The sequence below is a fragment of the Tiliqua scincoides genome, chromosome 5, assembly GCF_035046505.1.
Source record: "Tiliqua scincoides isolate rTilSci1 chromosome 5, rTilSci1.hap2, whole genome shotgun sequence".
In the NCBI taxonomy this organism is placed as follows: Eukaryota; Metazoa; Chordata; class Lepidosauria; order Squamata; family Scincidae; genus Tiliqua; species Tiliqua scincoides.
Genome location: NC_089825.1, coordinates 3,507,993 through 3,528,471, shown reverse-complemented (window position 1 = coordinate 3,528,471; position 20,479 = coordinate 3,507,993). Strand labels below are relative to the sequence as shown.

Genomic DNA, 20,479 nt, shown 5'->3' with positions numbered 1-20,479 from the left:
CATCGCAATATGGTTCTGGACCCTATCTCTTCTTGTCTCTCACATCCATATTTGCTGCTGCCTTTTAGTCTTTAGCATGGAAGACATAATTTGAGTGTCTGCTGCATCATCCTTTTGATAGTAAAGAAAAGATGAATTCCCTAGCTGCTTGTAGTGCCATAACTGGATTAATAAGCAAGGAGAAAGGCTCAAAAGTGTGGTTCAGCTACTGAAAGCATGACATATGTCTTTGTCCACACAACAGTAGATGCCGTGGACAAGGGTGTATTGCTATTTGAATTCCTCATGTTCCTCTGCTTTCCTGCAGAGCTTACACCTGAAAGCCCCCAATGAAAGTGGAGTTTGTCATTCAATCTGATTTGGTTATTGATACAAAAATGCAAAATAGCTCTGACCCTGCTAGGGAAGCCAGCATTAAAAGGTTAGTGCAGGTGAAATTTGGCAAAGCTGCTTCTGTCCCCCCACCCGGTCAAAAATTAATTAGGATATACTTTTCAGTGTGTGTTTCCTTATTACAAAGAAGAGTTGCACCTTATTTCTCACCTTATGCTTCTCAGTGTGAGGTTAGCCACCTGATCTGTGCCATGTGTATCTTGCTTCCTTTCTAGGTGTAGCATTAATTAGCATGTTTTCAACACATTTATTAAAACAAGAAGCTTTTTGTTTTGAAAAGAATTAGTGAGAATTACTGTTGTTTCTTGGGAGTTAGTGGGACCTGGCTATTGACTGAAGACAGTTCTGTGCACGAGTTAAACAAACACTTAGCAGTGGTTGCATCAAGTGTATGGCACAGTATCATATAGATTCTGCTGTGCCATAGCATCTCTTATCTTTTTTCTTCTCTGCATAAACTGCTCACTTAGGTAAGCTGGGGGAAAAACAAATGTAGCGAAAACTCAGTGCAATAATGTGTTTGCTCTGTAGATAAAATAGTTAATGCCAGTGTGACCGTTGAATAGAATCAGTCTTCAAAACTGTAGTTCTTTGTTAAGAGTTGGACTCTCTGTGTGCAACATTCTTAACTTCTGTGGGAACTGAGGGAGGGTAATCTCCATGTGTACCATATTATTTAGGAGAAGTTTCTCTCTGGAGGAATTGGGGCTTGTTCATAAATTTCTGACTTGGCTTGTATGAATGTGTTACTACAGATTAACAACAGAGAATTTCCATGTGCCATACATTGTTCAATCTTGGATTGAACAATGGATTGGTTTGCATGCTCCATGGTGAATGTAAGAGCAGACTTGCTGGATCAGGCTAACAGTTCATCTAGTCCATTTTCAGCAATTGTCTGCCAGATTATTCTGGAGAGCTGACAAATAGGAGATGAATTCCTCAAGAGATGGAATCCGAGTGGGGTACAAATGCAGGTTAACAGGCCGTAAATGGTGTTCTGTAATCATTGCCAAGAACCACTTCTGAGGGGTAAGTTCCATAAGTGAATAAGGTACAAGATTGTAAATGTGACAACTTGCAGTATATCAAGACTGAGGCTTGGAGGATTCAGTACAGCAATTAAAGTTTTTTTTGTATGAATGTGTCTAGTATTGGGGATTCACCAGGTTTTTGTGATAAGTGGCAGGGTGATTTTGCAATGTTATGTTAAAGGGTACGAAGCTCGTATTTGGAGCAGCAGCAGCAGCTATAACTAGTTCAATATTCTGCTCTAGAAGCATGTCCTTGATGAAAAAGTAGTGTGTGTTTTCATTCCGAGATGTGCTGCAGTCAACTTGGAAAAAGAGACACCTTTTCTTGAAAGAAAGTGATCCTAAAGACTAACAGCTTCAGCATGTTTTAAGTGTTTAGCAGTAATCTGGGCAATAAATATTTATGAAGGTGCAGCTATTTCTTTATAAAAGTTTCTGCTGTTCCTTTCCCATCTGACCTGTCTGTTGTGCTGCTTCTCAGTCTTTCAAGTTATGAGCAGGACTAGGAAGCATGCTGCAAAGAGGAGGCTGCAACACTTGGTGGTTGCAAAATTTTGTTTCTTTCAGAGTCAAAACTTGGAAACGGCATCGGGATTGCTAGTGCTTCACTCATGAGTTTCCCATTGGGATAGCTCTGTTTGCTTTCACTTGGCTTTCATGTGTGTCTGCATGTTATAGGGGCATAGTTCTTCCCATGGGAATATGGGAGGAGAACAGTAGCATGTTGGTGTAACTAAGTTAACTCTGTATCAGTCTTACAAAAGGGGTTTATTGTTCAGTGTGCGTTCTTGGTTTTCAGAACTGAATATTTTCTCTCTGCCTGGCAACTTCCCCTCCCAGCCAATATGAAGCTGAGAGTCCATGAAGTTGCCCTGCTCCTGCTGGGGGAATTGTGGTTGGCTCTTGCTGGTTCTTGTGTCACTTTTAATTGGTGTCTGTGTTAGGGGGAGCTGATGCTACAGGTGATGCCCTGTGGAGCTAGTATGGTAAGCGGTGAGTTTGGTGGGCTTTGGGGAGTGTGTGTCTTCTCAGTTCTCTGAAATTTGTGAGGTGGCTGTTCCACTGACATGGGTATGGGTATCTTTCCTGGTGATAGGCATTAGTAGACGATGTTGATACTGGTGGCTGAGCAACACCAGATATATGTGCTAAAGAATTCTGGTCATCTGAGAAGCTCAGAGCATGGACTGTGTAGAGTTCAAAGCAGTTATCTCTGGTGTATTATTTGATGAGCACTAATTTTAGAGTTGTTTTAATTGCAGTTGCTCCAACTAAAAAGTACCTTTATTGACTAAGTACATTTTTGTAAAAACTACTGAATCTATTAATTATTTGTAGAAGATAAGTAGTTTTAACTACTTCTTTCCTCTACTCCCTGGTTACAAATTAAACTTGTTAAATAGGTCAGATTACAATTTACTAGAATTTAGGGTCTTTAAACAACTTGCAGTGTAATCCTATGCATTTTACTCAGAAGTGTCAGTGTATTTAATGGGGTTTATTCCCAGGAAAGTACGTATAGGACTGCAGCCTTTCTTTATTTAAATAATCTTTGTTGGACACAAGAGCCCTACAATTAGTCAAAGCACCTTAAAAACCGTAAACGTTTTGTAGTACTTTTCAACCTCCCTAGTGCAACTGCTCTCTCCTGGATCAGGTTGTACTTCTGTAACAGTACCCTTTAGAAAAGTGGCACCTTGAGCATATTCAATACAAATAATTATATATTTCTGCCTTTTAATAATCAATAGCTTTCTGAATATATTTTACAGCATGTGCTTTCAAAGCTCCTAATAATTATAATCAAAGCAACACAACATTTAACCCATCAGAAAAGAGGCTTTTCTCCTCCTTTGGAAGAAGACTTGATTAACACTGTCATGAGCAAGAATCCCTCTTCAGAGAGAATTCCTTAAAAGACAGCTCTCCATGTGTACTGAGGCCGACCTAGGAAGCAGCCTGTCAAATTCTCCATTCTGACCAATTTCTGGGTCAGTCGTTCCCAAATGTTTTGGCTAACTGCCCCCTTGGTTCATTTGCAGGTGGAAATGAGCAGCTGGCCAATCTCTTTTCAGGTAATGCCACTACAAGACGAAGGGAAAGTGCAGGCAATGGATAACCTCCCTCTGTGTGTGCAGCTCTAGGAAGTGTAGGGTGGGCACGTACAGAACCTTGCTTGGGTGACTGGGAGGTGAGACTCTAGCAGGGCACTGCTCTGATGTTTGCATGCTTCAGCATAACCTTCCCCTTTGCCTGGCATACAGTTTGGAGTGTAAAAGGAGGTAAGAAACTGAGACGGGTAAGTAGCAAAAATCTCACACACTCTGTGAAGCTGAGTGCTGTAAACAACTTTCCACAGCAGGATGAATAGGGAAGGCAGAGCCTTGGAGCTCATTGTTGGCCCTTTTCCTGTAGATCAGGGGTCTCCGGACTGTGCCCCAGGGGCCCCTACATTCGGCCTGCAGCAACTTAAAATATTTTTATTGCTAATTTTTTTTTTGCTAAAATTTGACATTTTTACTCATTAGATATCTTTTTTCAGTTTAAGCACAACATTATTTCTTTGTAATTGTCACATTTCTCTTTGGTTCTGAATGATATCATGCTGATCACAAAAAAGATCCATGTAAAACATATTCATTCATTTATTAAACTTATTCTTTTCAACCTGCAAAAATGTGAAAATTATACGATGTGGCCCCCGAACTGAAAAGTTTGGAGACCCCTGCTGTAGATTCTTGATGGTGCTTGGCCTTCCCTGGGAAAATGGCTATTCTGTTCTAGTGGACTCCCATTGGGACCATAGACTCAGAGCCTTTTTGCTAGCTTCTAATTCCCACCAATACTTGGCACCATGATGTTGTCAGTTGTCATGGTGACTTGGCGCCTGAAGTTTCTTGAGCCCTGATCTAAGATTCTGGGTTCAAACATTCAGAATCTTCATTTCATTCCACACACTTGCCAAACATAGGTATGCAAGGCAGTTAGGCAAATAGCCTTTTTCTCTGCCACTACTTGAAATCTGTGGGCATTCTTCCCCTTGTGGTGGAGAGTTAACTCATTAATGTGGAAAGTGAAGAGTGAGAAATCTTAAAAGGTGGCTGCTGCAATCCAGCAATCTCTGGAAGGTGCTGGATCAAGCCAGTGTGGCTCCAGTCCTGCAGTTTTTTTCTTATGGCAAATTGGAGCTTGAGTCACCCTGTTAATGTAAATAGTTTTGAGTAAAGTCCTTCATTGCCAGCAAGGATAAGTGAGACATGTCTGAGCTGATATTTGAACTTGCATATCTCCTGTGTCATATCTCCATGCTATTCCTCAGTACACCATATTGGTTTACCTGAGTTGGGTAACACAGTAATTAATTTATATGAAATCATCCGTGTGTTTATTATTTATTTATTTAAAACATTTATACCCTGCCTTTCCAAAAGCTCAGAGAGGCCTACAAAACTTAATACATAAAACACAGCATAGAAAGATAAACAATATCTAAATCATTTAAAACCAGTATAGCAGTAGTATAATAATTCTAAAAACCCATAGGTGGTAACAGGTCAACTACACAACCAACTAAAAACGTATGAATACACAGTAGAAACAGGTTACATAAAAGACAACCAGAAGTGTTTCACTCTTACCCACGCCCCGAAAGCTAATGTAAATAAAAATGTTTTAGGCCTCACCAGAAACGTTGTATTGAAGGAGCAGATTTTAGATGTTCTGATAGTGAGTTCCATAAAAGTGGTGTCACACATAAGGGTCTGTTTCTTGCTGTCGCTCAACTGAGTCAAACCGTTGAGTCAAACCGTTGAGCCCCTAGGACCACTCAGGCCACTGCGTTCTGTACTAACTGCAATTTCCAGACCGTCTTCAGGGGCAGCCCCACATAGAGTGCATTACAGTGTTCTAAATGGGATGTAGCCAAGACACGGATCGCTGTTGCCCGATCTGACTAACATAGGTACAGTTGCAGCTGGTGCACAAGCTGAAGCTGGCTGAAGCCCTTCCCCCCTCCGGCCACTGCTATCACCTGAGCATCCAAGAGAATCACCTCCAGGCTATGCACCTGATCTTTCAGAGGGAGTGCAGCCCTGTCTAGAACAGTTTGATGCATTGTGGGTTTCTGAACCAAGTGGACTTCTGTCTTGTCTGGATTTAATTTCTGTTCATTGGCCCTCATCCAGACTGCAACCGCCTCCAGGCAGTGAAGGAGGCGGTCTTTCAGGTAGCCTGGACCCAGGTCATGGAGGACCTTAAAGGTTAGAACTAGCATCTTGAATTGGGACTGGAAGTGGATGGACAGCTAGTGTAGCTGCTGGAACAGTGGTCCAGCCAAGTCAAAACATCTCTCTCTCCCCCCCCCCCCCAATAGCTCTGGCTGCCACATTCTGCACTAATTGCAGTTTCTGATCTCTCTTATGCAGAGTTAAGGCAAAGTGACTTGTTTCCAGGAGGGCCTTTTACTCATGTGGTGAAAGAATGTCCCATGTTCAACAAACAGACTGCACACTGAACTTTCAATCCTGTATGGGAAAAGAACATTCTATTAACCCTGAGGTGGTTTGCCATTATTACAGTTTTTAGTGGAGGAAAACATCCAGGACGTTTTGCCAGAGTCATTAAAGTTACTGCAGATTCTCATCATAGTTCCCATGGTGACTGCTGAACAGGAGTTGATGCTTCACCACTTCAAGCAGGATCCCATCTTTTCTGAGTGGAAAAATGAGTGAGAAGCAGCTTGAGGCATTAGTAGTGCTATGGGTTGAGGGAGAATTAATTGTTAACACAGTAACAAGTGACAGACCACGGTCTTCAGTAAGAAGACCATGAATGAGTTTGCTTTTCAGAAAGAAGGCTGGAAATTTTTTTTTTGTAAGTTCAGAGGTCCACGCCGTGGTTGCCTTAGCTTTCTGAGTGTAGGGTGCGTGTACTGTAGGGAGCTGAAGCAGCTTGAGCACAGCCAGTTACTTTCTACATATTTTGCATATTTGCATATTTTGCTCAGAAATGCACTGATATATGGAAGGATGTGAAAAGTTGCTGTGAGTCCCTGTCCTCCTCCTCTATTAAAATCTGTGTATCAATCCTTGTTGCATATTCCATCCGTTCTCAAGCTTAGATTGCCATTAGTGAGTAGCAGGGTCTCTTGAGGTAGTACCTCAGCTGTGGCATGTCCCTCTTAAGGTCAGGTTGCTATATTCCTTCTCTTTCAGAAGTGAGAAAAGGCCTCTCCATTTCTCTCTGTCAGATTTTGCCTAGTAACTTGAGAAATGCCTGTACCATTTTGTTTACATCTGATTTTTCCCTTGGCTTTTGTAATTATCAGCTCTAGTTTTAAATGCTTGTGTTTAATTGCTACTGTTCTATTGCTGTAATTGCTTGGAGAACCATAATTGCTGCATAGTGTAAGTGTTGGTAGCAATTTTGTAAACAAATAATAAAGAAAATGGCTGTGATGACCACCATTAAAGGAATAGAACTTTGAGGGAGACGCGTCTCTGAACTTGAATATAATATAGTGACTGTTCTGTAAATACCAATAGCTGGTATGTTGCAATGGGCAGTGATTCATATGAGAGACCCAAGTTCAGATTCTACATCTGCCATGGATGTGTGCTGGGGAACTCCTCATCCCTTGGCCTCCCTTCCTCATTGCAGTATTATGGCCAGTAGCAGGCTTGATACTAAGACACATGCAAATATTGTATTGTAAAGTACTTCCAAAAGTAAACACAGTGTATTGGTAGAGTTTTGCACGGTGCCGCTAGCAGTCCTGGGATTCATTGGAAGCTTATCTAAATTCCTCTGTCTGGAAGACAGTAATAAAAGCAAACTTCCCTAAAGCAATGTTCTTCAGCCTCTGGGTCACAACCCTAATGGGGTAACAAAGCTTCATGGGGAGGGTCACAGCAACCTTTCAGAGCTTATGCAAGAGAGGGATTGGATATAATCCTGTCATGGTATTGCCTTTTCAAAACTGAATTCTTGATATAATCCTGAAAATCCTCTTCTCTCTGTCTTGCCCTATAGCTGCTAGGCTGTTACCTTACAGGAATGTTGTGAAGACACAGGAGTTAGAGGGAAATGGGGTAGGTAGGGGCGGAGGGTTGGCTGTTAGGGTCCTGGGATCAGCCATGGTCCCCAGTCTCATACTTTCTGTTTTTTGGGGTTGTCACACAAAAAGTGTTGAAGACCTCTGCCCTAAAAGACAGTGGTAACCTTCCTGTGCTGGTGGGTTACTTATGTATTCAAGGCAGTGCCAGCTGATGAGGATTGGAGTTGATGGCATCAATGTCTTGCTGAAGCATGGTCTGCATCTTTGCAACTGTTGTGCTTCATGTGTATGATGCACATGTATAGTTTTATGTGTACACTTTGGGATAACAACCATATACCAAACAAGAGCCCTTCACTGACCGTTCCCTCTGTAATGTATTTGGGATAATAATGTAATGCTGTAATGCTTTGGGATAACCACCATGTACCAAACAAGAGCCCTTCACTGACCGTTCCCTCTGTAATGTACTTTTCAGAAGCATTAGTCTGCCACTTTGGCAAATGGCAACTGTCACATCCTGCATTGTCACGCTAGATCTGATACTCATCACTTGTGTCTTTACATTTTTGTAAATTAAATTAGGCACCATACTGTTAATGAAAGTACAGGTTGAGACGAATTATTTGCGTGGGTTCCATTCCAAGCACTCACGTGGATTAAAAAAAATGCGCTATAGCAAATGAATTTAAAAAACAAAGTTTCTTTGCTTCAGTGATTGAAAAACAGCCTTGCTGACCTTTTGACTCTAAGATAAGAGTCATTAAGAAGACAATCTATCAGCACTTCACTCAGCCCCTCCCTTCACCAATGCAAAATGATCACCTTTCTTTCACATGCTGGGGGAAGGGAGGGGTCCGCAGGAAAGAGAAGGATTGATGGATTGTTAGCCTGTTGCCCCCCCTCTCATTAAGGAGGCTATTGTTAAAGGTTCAGTTTTAAAAAGCATTTTTAAGCATTTTTCCCCTTCCCCAGGGATCAGCACATTCTTTCTCATTTGCAAGGGCCATTCGCGTTGAGTCAAATCTGTGTATAAAAAATCCTTGTGTAAATAGGCTGGACCTGTATACCAGTGACTGACGTGAACACAGAGACAAGTGAATACTATTATTCTCTGTATTCAATACCAGTTTCCATAGTTCTCTTAGATGGTCTTTCTGACAAAATAAATATTAGAACATATGGATGTATAGAATGATCACCTGGAGATCAATGCTGATTCCTGCAGATGTTCAAGCCAAACCTGGAAGAACTGAAACCATAGGACACAACTTCACACATTTAGACTTTAAGAACATTTGTGCATCTTTATCTACTAGAATTCATATTGAACACTTCAGATGTCACTAGATCACACAGGTCAGTTACTTCGCATAGCTTAACCATGGGGCTTTTGTGAGGCTAAAAGGGAATGACTTGTCCAGCACTTGTTGGGAAGGCGTTCAAGTTTGAACATGATTTCTTGATGGGAGGAAGGGGGCACTGAAGGGAAATTTGAACATTAAAACCTATTAAGGCTGGGCTTACTGTCAAACCATTAACAAGGCTTGTTGCAAAGGGGAGGGCGAATCTGCTCTTTAGAAATTATGCCTATCTTTCTAATATGGCAATTGCTTCCTGTATAGAGTCAGTCAGTTTGAAGGAAGTGGTATCCAAGAGGTATTGTGAGTAGAGCCAGCCCTACTCAAGGTTCACTGGATTTATGTGATTGGTTGAAAATGGCCTTGGGACCAAAAAGTGAAAAAAGTATATGGACCCTCCCCACACTGAAGAGACTGAGGGCCCAATCCTATACGGCACATGCCGGCTCACTGCCGACGCATTCTATTGCAGTCGTGCCATAAGGCACATTTGCGGACTCGAGTGCTGGTGCTAGTCCAGTGCTGGGCTAGCACCAGGCAAGCACTGGTACTCCGCTGCTCGGTGGTTGCGCAGACCGCCAAGTCCCCTTCTCCCGAGGAGCTGCTGGTGCTGCTTGCTGAGCGTGCAGGATGCAGCGGTAACCATTTTTGGCGCCACTGCAGCCCTGGGCCCCAGGTGTGCAGGATTGGCTGTAAGTCTCCAGCCTGAAGCCCACCCACCCTGCCCGCCTTACTCTGGCATCCTCAGTGGGGGGCCTGAATGAAAAGCCAGCTTGAAACTGGAGACTCAAACATGAGATAGAAGCAGTGGAATTGAACAACCAGAAGTAATTTGAGTCACAAGAAGTTGCCTGCCAGTCACTTACAATAATAATAATAATAATAATAATATGAGGAGCATCAAATTGAAAAAGATGCCTTTGAGGCCTAATGCATAGCCTAGGAACATTTTATTCATGCCTGCTTCTTAGAGGTTTGGGCCATAAGGTTTCTGTGCTTGTATAAAATGAACGTGCTTGCACAGCTTTCTTATAGTGCGTGTGCAGGTGTGAGATACCTTGTGGAAGTGCTCTCTTCATGTGGGAAACAGCGCCCTCTGTCCAGTTGGTGGCAGCCCGTTTTTGATTTGCACTCATCTGCGCTTTTCTTTCTCTTCTTTCTCCTCTTCCAGGTTTTTGTCTTGCTTATGTTGCCTCTTTTGAAGTGCTGCTCATGATAGACTCTGCTGAACTCCCGCTTATGATTTCCGGGATGGCAACTAGCTGATGGACAGCTGAGGATGACCTGGACTGACAAACTGCGTGAGAAGATATCACGGGCATTCTACAATCATGGGCTGCTGTGTGCTTCTTACCCCATTGCAATCATCCTCTTTACGGGTCTCTGTGTGCTGGCCTGCTGGTAAAGATCTGTTTGCAAAATATCCACTGGCGCATGACTTGGTGTTATGTTGGCTTCTTGCAAAATAACGTTGGTGCATGGCAGCTCATGCTCAGAGGTGCATTGCCATTGATGCTGGAGCTCTGCACGACCATCATGACTAGTAGCCAGTGACAGATGTGTCTCCACAAATCTGTGCAACTCCTTTTAAAACTAAGTTAGTGGTCATTGCCACATCTTGTGGTAATGAATTCTGTATGTAATGTGTGCAGGGGACTTCAGTTTGGCTTTGCCTGTGTCACCAAGCCAGAATTGTGGCTGCCCCACCAATCCCCATCTTCACACCACTTGTTCCTGTTCAGTAGCAGGAATGGGAAGTGCTGGTGTGGAGGAAGCCTTATTGGAGAACTTGGCAGCAGACATAAAGGGTGTTCTCTTAAACATAGCAAACTTGTGTAGGAGAAGAGATGCGGAAAAGGGTTGGGAGATGCCACTAGAATGAGAAGGTCTCCTTTCTCAAGTCAGTTGGCTTATTAAAGTCATCTTCATACCTACTGCTGCAGTTGAGGTGTGAGGGAGCTGTTCTGCTGTGATGAATCTTGAGCAGGAGGTGATGGAGGGGGATGGGAGTGCCATGGAAGTTCCTGTTCTTTTATTTAATTCATGCAGGAGCGTTTTCTTTCTTTCTGTCTGAGTTCTAGAAAAGTCCCTAAGAATTTATCTCTTCGCCAGGGCTAAGTAAGAGTAAGGGACCAGAACAGAAGAGTTGGAAATCCAGAGGTAGCTTTAGCTTAAACATTGAAAACATTTCTTAGCAGTGAGCACCTTTCAACTATGGGACGAATTGCTTTCCAGCACTGATGATTCTCTTCCCTTGACGGTCTAAGCAAAGGTTTTGTTCTTTACATGTTGTTTTTCAGGGTCAAAGCCAGATGGATGAAGAAGGCTCTTCCAAGTGTGTGCCACTTTTTCAGTGTAAAGGGCACTCTGGTGTGTGTATGTGTTGCCCATAGCCCCTCTTCTGACAGGGGGTTGTCAAGGATTCTTTTGCTGTAGGATTTCCAAGTCTTGGGACAGGAAGAAGGGCTTGGAAGACCTCTTGCCATTTCTCCAGTCCTGTAGTTTTGGCTTGTCTTAAAAGGTCATGTGGTCTGTCTGCTTTATGTCTTGCAGTTATCCATTGCTGAAACTTCCATTACCTGGCACAGGACCTGTGGAATACACCACCCTGGCCAAGGACTACGTGCAGCCCCCAGACTACCCAACCCACCAGCAAGGAGAGCTGAGTGAGACACCTGACTGGGTACATTTTCCAAAACATGAACAACGAATGTGGGGTTTCTTTGAGTATGAAGAGGGGCCTGATTGGATTTGGAATCTTGTCCTACCTTCTTCCATACAAACCTGCCTCTGGGTTTTGTTTCTCTACAAAACCCTTCTTGGTTTTTCTGCAGCCTGAGATGCTGTGGCTGCCCACGAGGAGCAGGGCATCCTTGCCAGTGGCATCCAAATTAGAGAGGCTGTTCCATACAGAGCAGTAGTGGTTCCCCTCACTGCCTTCTTTTGGAAGAGTAGCGGTGGCTCTATTATGCAGGTGCCACTTTTCAAGTGACCCCATTAAAATTCCTTCTGTTTTATGGTATTGTGTATATTTATTATACTATTGATTTTATATTAATGTGTGTGCATCACTTCGGAATGTAATTTGTCTTGAGTGTACTTTGGTGCAGAAAGGCAGGGCATAAGTGCCATTCCCAATCCCTTACAGGAAGGAACTAAGGAACAGCTTGGAGAGGCTAGGATAAAGTTCACTAAGTAACTAGCACATGGAAAATATTATGTGCAAGGGGTCTGGTGCACCACTCAAGAGAAGGACTCTGCTCTGTCCACTGTGACTTCAGCCTCCCAGTATTAACTGATGTATCTGTCTGTCTCTCTAGTACACTGGTGCTCCTGTAGCCTACATACAGCAGGTTCTGGTGAAAGCCACTGTCTCTCCATGGCCCAAGAAATTTCTGGCTGTTGATGTGTTTCGGTCACCACTCTCCCGTGTCTTTCAGCTCGTGGAAGAAATCCGAAATCACGCTTTACGAGATGGGTAGGTAGCCTGGATCAGAGACTAAGATAGGTTAGTCCACTCTTTGCTTATCTCAGTGTTTTTTCAACCAGTGGCACGTAAGGTGATGTCCAGTGCAGTTACCTTCTACCTGGCAGTGAGACCACACCGTGACAAATAGTAGTAGGAAGCTCAGCTCAGCAGGCAGAACTCCAGTGTTTTCACAAGCTTGAAAAAGCCATCCCACCTGTCCTGAGCCTCTTATTGGTGTTTGTAGCATCATGTCTGACCTCCCAACCCGGATGTAACATTGCGAGTTACTTCCGGTAGTACTTCCAATAGGTGGATCATGTAAAGTGGTACGTTGAGATGAAGGTTGAAAAACGCTGGCTCTTGTTTGTTTTCATACGTAGTGCAACAACAGGATTGCAAAGCAGCACTGACAGTTCAAAGTATACGTGATTCCTGTTGCAGGCAGCTCTTGATCTGCATGTTTGAGCTTGTTCCACATAGGAGGAGCTTCACCATGCAAGATGAGCAGAACTAGTATTAAGTGCAGAACTTGGCATTTTGAACTTTGCGAGTTTCCTGTGTGGTTGTAGAGCGCTTCCAGGGGTCAGGTGATGTGGCTGTAGTCCCTGTCCAGCTCCTTTCTCAAGGCTTTTCCTCTGTGCTGCCTGCTGGTCATTTGAAGTGTTGTGAAAACCTGAACTTTGGATGTTGTATAAAGCATATTTAATAGCTAAATTTACTTTATATCCCTGTAGAAGCAGACAGATTAGGCCTTGTACTTTGGTCAGAACACACGCATGCAGATGGGCGAGGGAGGGTGGAAAAAGGAGGGAGTTGGAGACCAGTTTAAACCAGAAAGCTCAACTGGCCACTGAAGTTAAATGACAACATTTGACTGGATGGTTAGTGAGGTAATAATGTTTAATGTATCAGTTTGTAGCAAAGAAAGTTTTATAATGTGTGTGGTACTCTGAGCTGAGATGTTATGAGAGACGTCATGAGCAGAGACTTTCTGTCCTGCGTATGCTTGAAATAAAACTGTCTCAGGCAGACCTTTGCTTCTGAACATGGAGTGAAGCTTTGTTTCTTCCATAAACTCAATTCGCTACAAAAACCAGATCTCCTCATGGCAGGGCTGTGCGCATGTAGCCTGGGATATGTCAGATAAAAAACCTGTGCACTGTGTGTCCTTAAATGTTCTTGTCAAAGGTAATTGTTTCTACCGTCTACTAGTTTACAAAAGCACACTGTCCTTCAGCTGCCTTGGGAGGTTGGCAAGTAGCTTGGCTTTGTGCCAAATCAAACCGTTTGGGCACATCTCTCCGGATGAGCTGGAAACCAACTTTAATTCTGTAAAGTGGTAAATAGTGATACACTTCGACCTAAAGTGATAACCTCTGAATTGTTTGTGCCTTTGGTTGCTGACCTTGTGTCTTATACACAGAGATATTTCATAACAAATCTCACCAGGACTCCTAGCAAGAACTGGATTGTGCTCACGGGGACTGGGGGAGGGATGTGTTTGGCAAGAATATTGCGAGCTTCATCTAGCCCAATTCCCACTTTCCATCTGTCTTTTTCCCCAAGGGGAAGGTGGCCCAATGTAATAGTTTCACTGATGATGAGCTCACAGCTCAGCATAGCTAAAAGGGAAGGGAACACCTTGTTAAATACGTTTCAAGTCTGTCCTGGACCAGCTAAGATACGCTCCATGGTACAGAAGTGGGTGTGATCTTGGAATCTCTGCCTGTAATCTTTAAGCGCTTCTGGAGAATGGGTGAGGTGCTAAAGGATTGGAGATGAGCTTATGTTGTCTCTGTCTTTAAAAGAGGGAAGATATAGGAAACTACAGACCAGACAGTCTGACAGTGATACCTGGTAAGAGTCTGGAAGAGATTAAGCAGAATTTCTGGGAGTACTTAGAAAATAATGGGGTGGTTCTAGGAGCCAGCATGGTTTTCAAGAACTAGTGGTGTCCTGCTAAGACATCTGTTTTGATACTGACTAGTCTGGTAGGCAATGGAAATGCATTGGATATAGATTCCAGCGAAACATGTGACAAAGTCTCCCACGGTATCTTTGGGGATAAAATGGTAACATGTTGGCTGAGTGTGGTAACACTATTGGTAGGTGAGCAAGGCTGGCTGAACCACAGTTCCCAGGGAGTACTCTGTGTTAAATGGCTCCATGTTGATCTGGAGGGGGGAGTAGAGTGCCACCAGGCTCTCTGTTGTGCCCTGTGCTGTTCAACATTTTTTATCAATAAACTGGACACGGGTGTATAGGAGATGCTGATCAATAATAATAATAATAATAATAATAACTAGGTATTTATATACTGCCTTTCTGGTCATCGGATTACTCCTCTGACTTTATTCAAGGCGGTTTACATAGGCAGGCTTTTCTAAATCCCTCAAGGGGATTTTTACAATCATAGAGGTTCTCTCTTTCAAGAACCAACAACATTTCAGAATGGATCTTCCTGGTTTGGTCTCACTTCTGGCCTCCAGTTCTCCCATGCAGGCTGACAAGCAGCTCCATCTCTCACATGGAGGGCAGCCAAGATGCTTCTTGCTCACACCAAGAGCAGGTGGAATCACTCAGCTGGGCTTGTCAGCTGCTTCAAGGTCTCACCATTCTCAGCTGTTCAGGAAGCTGCCAGTGTCCTCGAACTGGCGACCTTCTGATGTTATCTTCGGGCTAACAGAGGCTCTGCCCTCTAGACCAGACCTCCTGCCCAAGTTCCTGATCAAGTTACAGGTGATGCAAAGCTGGGGAGAACAACTAAAACCCTGGATACTGAATCAGGTTTTAAAACTATCTTGACATTCTCTATGCTTGGACCAATACCAAAATAATGTGAAGTTCAGCAGAGGCAAATGTCAAGTCCTGCACACAGGAACAAAAAGAAATCCGAGTCACAAGTATAGTTCAGGGAAACCTCGTTTGGCAGTAGCCTGTGTGGAAAAATCCTGATGTCTCAGTGAACCACAAGCTGATCATGAGCCAGCAGTGTGATGCAGCCGCAAAAAGAAAGGAAAAAAGAAAGTGAGTGTATTCCTGGGCTGCACTGTCAGAGAAGCAATAGTTCCTCTCTATAGTGTACTAGTCAGCTCCACTTGAATACTGCAGCCAGTTTGGGGTGACATGTTTTGAAGAGGGTCATTGATAAGCTGGAGAGGAGGACAGCTGTATGGAGCTGAGGGGTCTGCAGCTAAGTCCTGTAAGGGAGGATTACTAGCGCTTGGTGTGTTTCTGGGGAAGAGAAGGCGCTGAGAAGATGTGTGTCTTCTGAAGTTTCTTCCTGGAGAGCCACTACTGGCCTAGGTAGATTTGGGAGGAGTCAGCTTGGTGTTTTCAGGTGGCTCTGTTCAGGAAAAAAGTTCATTAAGTGTAGTAAAATGAATGAAGAGATTCTTCCAGTGGGCACATGAGAGGGAGGTGCTGCTGCAGTGAGCAGAGACCATTTCTCTCCCTCTGCTAAATGTAACAGAGCCATCATTTTAGAAGCTACCCCTTAATATACACTCACATGTTGCAGCTGTTGGTTTCTCTTTTCCTTTTCAGTTCTACTATCAAAAGTTTGGAAGAAATCTGCCTTCAGGTAACGGATCTCTTGCCCAACTTGAAGAAACTTCGGGCCCTGCTTCCTGAACATGGCTGCCTGCTGCTGTCCCCAGGGAACTTCTGGCAGAATGACCATGAGCGCTTTAGTGCAGACCCAGATATCATTAAAACCATTCACCAACATGAACCAAAGACACTGCAGACATCGGCTACGCCCAAAGGTAGGATACTTTGAGTGGCAGGCAATCAGCTCTAGAATAGGCTCTGAAAACCCCTGTTAGCTCAGCTATGTGACCCCTGGGACTACTTCTTAATTAGATCAGATTGAAATGACTTACTCTAGTGTGCCCTGCATTGGATTCTATAGTAGCAGTTGTTCCTCCCAATCAGGTAATGAAAGATAACTTGACTGACAGGGAAACAACTTTCTGTGAGGTCAGAGACAGGAACAGAAGCAACCAGACAAGAGTTCCCCAAACGTGTGTTTGACGAAAAAAGAGAGCAGGACTCTTTGCCTTGTAGGATCAGAGCCTCTTCTCCAAGCTGTACTTGGAAAAGCTGGACACCTGTCATCCATGTGCTGTTCAAGTCAGACTACTGTAATGTGCTGCACAGGGGTTTGTCTTTGACAATTGTTCAGAAATGTCAGGAGATTCTGAATGCTGCAATCAGATTACCGGTGAGGGCAAATACATAGCAGCATATATGTTCATAGGTTTCCATGGCCAGCAATAATCCAACAATTTGACATATATTTATTCGAGTAAGACTGCTATCCTAAGCACACTTTCCTGAGAGTAAGCCCCATTGAACAAAATAGGGCTTACTTCTGAGTAGACCTAGTTAGGATTGTGCCCTAAGAAGACCATGGTTGTGTCAAGGAATTAGAATCCAGGTTGTCAAAAAAGGTCCAATGTTTCGTTCTGTTTTTTCAGAACTTCATCAGAGAAAATGTGCCTAGACAGGACATGTTGCTAGAGAGCAAGCCAGAATGAGCAGTTAAAAAACCAGTACTCTCCAGGCGCTTGGAGTTTCATTTTACTGCTATGTTCTTAAAGCATCTCAGCCTAGTCACAGTATCCCATCTCTGCTAGAAACCTCTTTCTTATAAAACTCCTTAAAGTCTGTTCTTTTTAGGACTGGAAGCCAGGTATTGCTAATACGTAGAGCCTCTTCTTTTCTGTTGATGTTTTGGGGATGTTTAACTATTTTGATAGCTTCTTTGTAAAGTCTTGGGAAATCAAATTGATTACAGGATAAAGCCTGTGTGGCTTTGAAATTTATTTGATAACTTGTTTCTATTGTATGCTGTGCTATTGTTGATTGATCCAGGTGCATGAAACGGCAGCGCCTCTCATGTTCTGCAAGTCTGATTTTTATAGAATGTTTAGTGGTGCCTATGTAGACACAATTGCACTCACAGGGTATCCTGTACATGCCAGGTATATCTAGCTGTTGTCTCCCATCCTTAGGATTTCTAAGAAGTTGCTGGACCTTGATAGTTGGTGTGAAGATTGTTCTGAAACTTCCTTGATGAAGTTCTGAAAAAAACAGAACGAAACGTTGGACTTTGGATTCTAATGCTTTGTCACAACCATGGTCTTTCTCACCCAAATAAATATATGTCAAACATAGGAGCGTGTAAAACCTATTTTGCACTATTGACATGGCTGGCCAAGTTGCTTCTGGGCCAATTCAAAGATCTGGTTTTGGCATTTCAGGCCCTTACAAGTTTGGGTCCAAGTTATCTGAAGAACTGCACTCTTCATATCAGCCCTCCCTAGCTCCAGAAATCAATATTGGAGCCCAAGAAGTCTGACCCATCATTGACCAAGACCTGGTTGGTGGACACAAGACATGGAGCCTTTTTGATGGGTGGCCCCATTGTTACTGTGGAACTCCCCTTCCCCAGAACCCTCACATGTGTGTCTTCAGGAAGAAGCTAAAAATGTTTTTAAATTAGCAAGACCTTTCTGGCTCTAACTTGTGTTGAACAACTTCCATGTTATTTATATTGGGTTTTAAAGCTGCTGTTTTAGTGATGATTGATACTATTTTGCTATCAGTTTATGATTTTTGCTTTAGTTTTTTGAGTAAATATTGAGTAAACACATAAAAAGGTGAATTTTTTCCAAGTCCATAAAAATGCATTCTGAAGGGTGTGTTGTGTGTGTGAGCGTGTTGTCCTTAGGTAAGCTAAATAACCTTCCCAGTCACGACACTTTCAAACCTCACAGTGTGTTCCTTCCATTTTCTAAGATTTGCTGTTCGGGGTCCCAGGGAAGTACAGCGGGGTGAGCCTGTACAACAGAAAGCGAGTGGTAACCTACACTGTTACCTTGGGTCTCCAGCACTATGATTCCAGGTAGGAACAGGGGCGGTTCATTCAGGCGACCATGATACATTGGATTGATCTTGAAAACGTGTGCTTCCATGTTTTACTGCTTCGTTTCACTTATCACTGCTACAGTGTTTTGGGACACTGAGGTTTTGTGTCCCTTCCCCACTGATAAGATCTAAAACTCAGTGGCCTTGTCAGATGCATCCCATTGTTCTTTATTATTTAGGGTTTATTTATTTAGGTTCATTTTGCAATCTACATACAAGCAAAAGCTGTACGTACATCTATGTTTTGAGGCCGTATTTGAAAGTCTGCTGAGGCGCAATTGACATAAGAACAGCCCCACTGGATCAGACCATAGGCCCATCTAGTTCAGCTTCCTGTATCTCACAGCGGCCCACCAAATGCCCCAGGCAGCACACCTGATAACAAGAGACCTGCATTCTGGTGCCCTCCCTTGCATGTGACATAACCCATTTCTAAAATCAGGAGATTGCACATACGCATCACGGCTTGTAACCCATAATGGATTTTTCCTCCAGAAATTTTTCCAATCCCCTTTTAAAGGCGCCCAGGCCAGACGCCATCACCACATCCTGTGGCAAGGAGTTCCACAGTCCAACCACATGCTGAGTAAAGAAATATTTTATTTTGTCTGTCCTAACTCTCCCAACACTCAATTTGAGTGGATGTCCCCTGGTTCTGGTGTTAATGTGAGAGTGCAAAGAGCATCTCTCTATCCACTTTATCCTTCCCATGCATAATTTTGTATGTCTCAATCATGTCCCCCCCTCAGGCGTCTCTTTTCTAGGCTGAAGAGACCCAAACACCATAGCCTTTCCTCATAAGGAAGATGCTCCAGCCCAGCAATCATCTTAGTTGCTCTCTTTTGCACCTCTTCCATTTCCACTATGTCCTTTTTGAGATGTGGTGACAGAACTGGACACAATATTCCAGGTGCGGCCTTACCATAGATTTGTACAACGGCATTATAATACTAGCCGTTTTGTTCTCAATACCCTTCCTAATGATCCCAAGCATAGAATTGGCCTTCTTCACTGCCGCCGCACATTGGGTTGACACTTTCATCGACCTGTCCACCACCACCCCAAGATCTTTCTCCTGATCTGTCACAGACAGCTCAGAACCCATTAGCCTATATGTGAAGTTTTGATTCTTTGCCCCAATGAGCATGACTTTACACTTACTTACATTGAAACGCATCTTCCATTTTGCTGCCCATTTTGCTGCCCATTCTGCCAGTTTGGAGAGATAACCGGAGAACTAGAAGAATAATATGATTGGACAAAATCTCTAATGGTAGTTGTGCAGGTTATAAAAAGCGTATATGCTTTTGTGTGCCACCTATACCCTGAGATAATTGTTTGTTTAGCCTTTCTTAAATCCATCCATAAATTGCATGTACATGCTGCAGAAAAGTGTGTTCAGTTGATCCTGTTTCTACAGAATGTGCACATGATTTTTAAAATGTTCTTGAGCGTTGCAGGGCATTCTGCACATTCATGTAGTCTGTTGGTTTCCTGACATAAGGAGTACTCTGTTCCAAGGAGAAACTTGCTTAGCAGACCTTGGAAGCTTTGTTGGGGGGGCTCTTTGTGTTTCTGGTACCCTACTAGAGTCTCAAGAGCTGTCCTTGGGACAGACCAGGACACCAACACAGCCTCCTTGGTGCTTTCCTGATAGGTTCCTCTCCAGTCTCCGCTCCCGCCTCAAGCTGCTGCACCCCAGCCCCAACTGCACTGTGCGGGAGGAGCACATTGTCCATGTCCACTTCAAGGAGGAGATCGGCATTGCAGAGCTGATTCCGTTGGTCACCACCTACATCATCCTCTTTGCCTACATCTACTTCTCCACACGTAAGTTTCAGGGGTCATAGGCTCCATCTATGCGCAGCTGGCAAGTCCTGGGTGGGGAAGGGCCAGTTTGACACCAGGTCTGCCTTTGTCTTCTGGAGCAACAGGGAGAATGTTGCATTTCTGTGTCACATTGCTGCAATCGTATAACATGCATAAACCTTCCCAAAATACGTTGGAAGAACCAACATTTATTTAGTAACCAGAGCGACGTGTGGCATTTCTTGGGCCACTTTTTGGAATCTTGGAAAAGAAGCTTGGTTCCAGTTTAGAAGAAGAGAGAACAGGCATCCTTCAAGCCTCGGCCTGCAGCTGCTCTGTTGCAGCAGTTCTCCAGCACACCTTTTGTGTCTTAGCCAGATACAGCACAATCCCCCCTCCCCTGGTCCCAACCCCAAGAACCTAC

At 43.6% G+C, this 20,479-nt stretch overlaps 1 protein-coding gene across 3 annotated transcripts in view; it reads left to right on the top strand.

Moving 5' to 3' along the window:
• The window catches only part of SCAP (SREBF chaperone), a 47,835-nt gene that overhangs the window by 7,773 nt on the left and 19,583 nt on the right, over positions 1-20,479 (top strand). For 2 of the 3 annotated variants that reach the window (XM_066628909.1, XM_066628911.1), the window contains exons 2-7: positions 10,015-10,244; positions 11,397-11,526; positions 12,164-12,321; positions 15,859-16,079; positions 18,118-18,223; positions 19,904-20,076. In XM_066628909.1, the coding sequence (XP_066485006.1) occupies positions 10,123-10,244; positions 11,397-11,526; positions 12,164-12,321; positions 15,859-16,079; positions 18,118-18,223; positions 19,904-20,076 (910 nt within the window). In that variant the 5' untranslated portion in view covers positions 10,015-10,122. Of the gene's footprint in view, positions 1-8,806; positions 8,842-10,014; positions 10,245-11,396; positions 11,527-12,163; positions 12,322-15,858; positions 16,080-18,117; positions 18,224-19,903; positions 20,077-20,479 lie in introns of those variants that run through there. The other variant, XM_066628910.1, reaches the window with a different exon arrangement.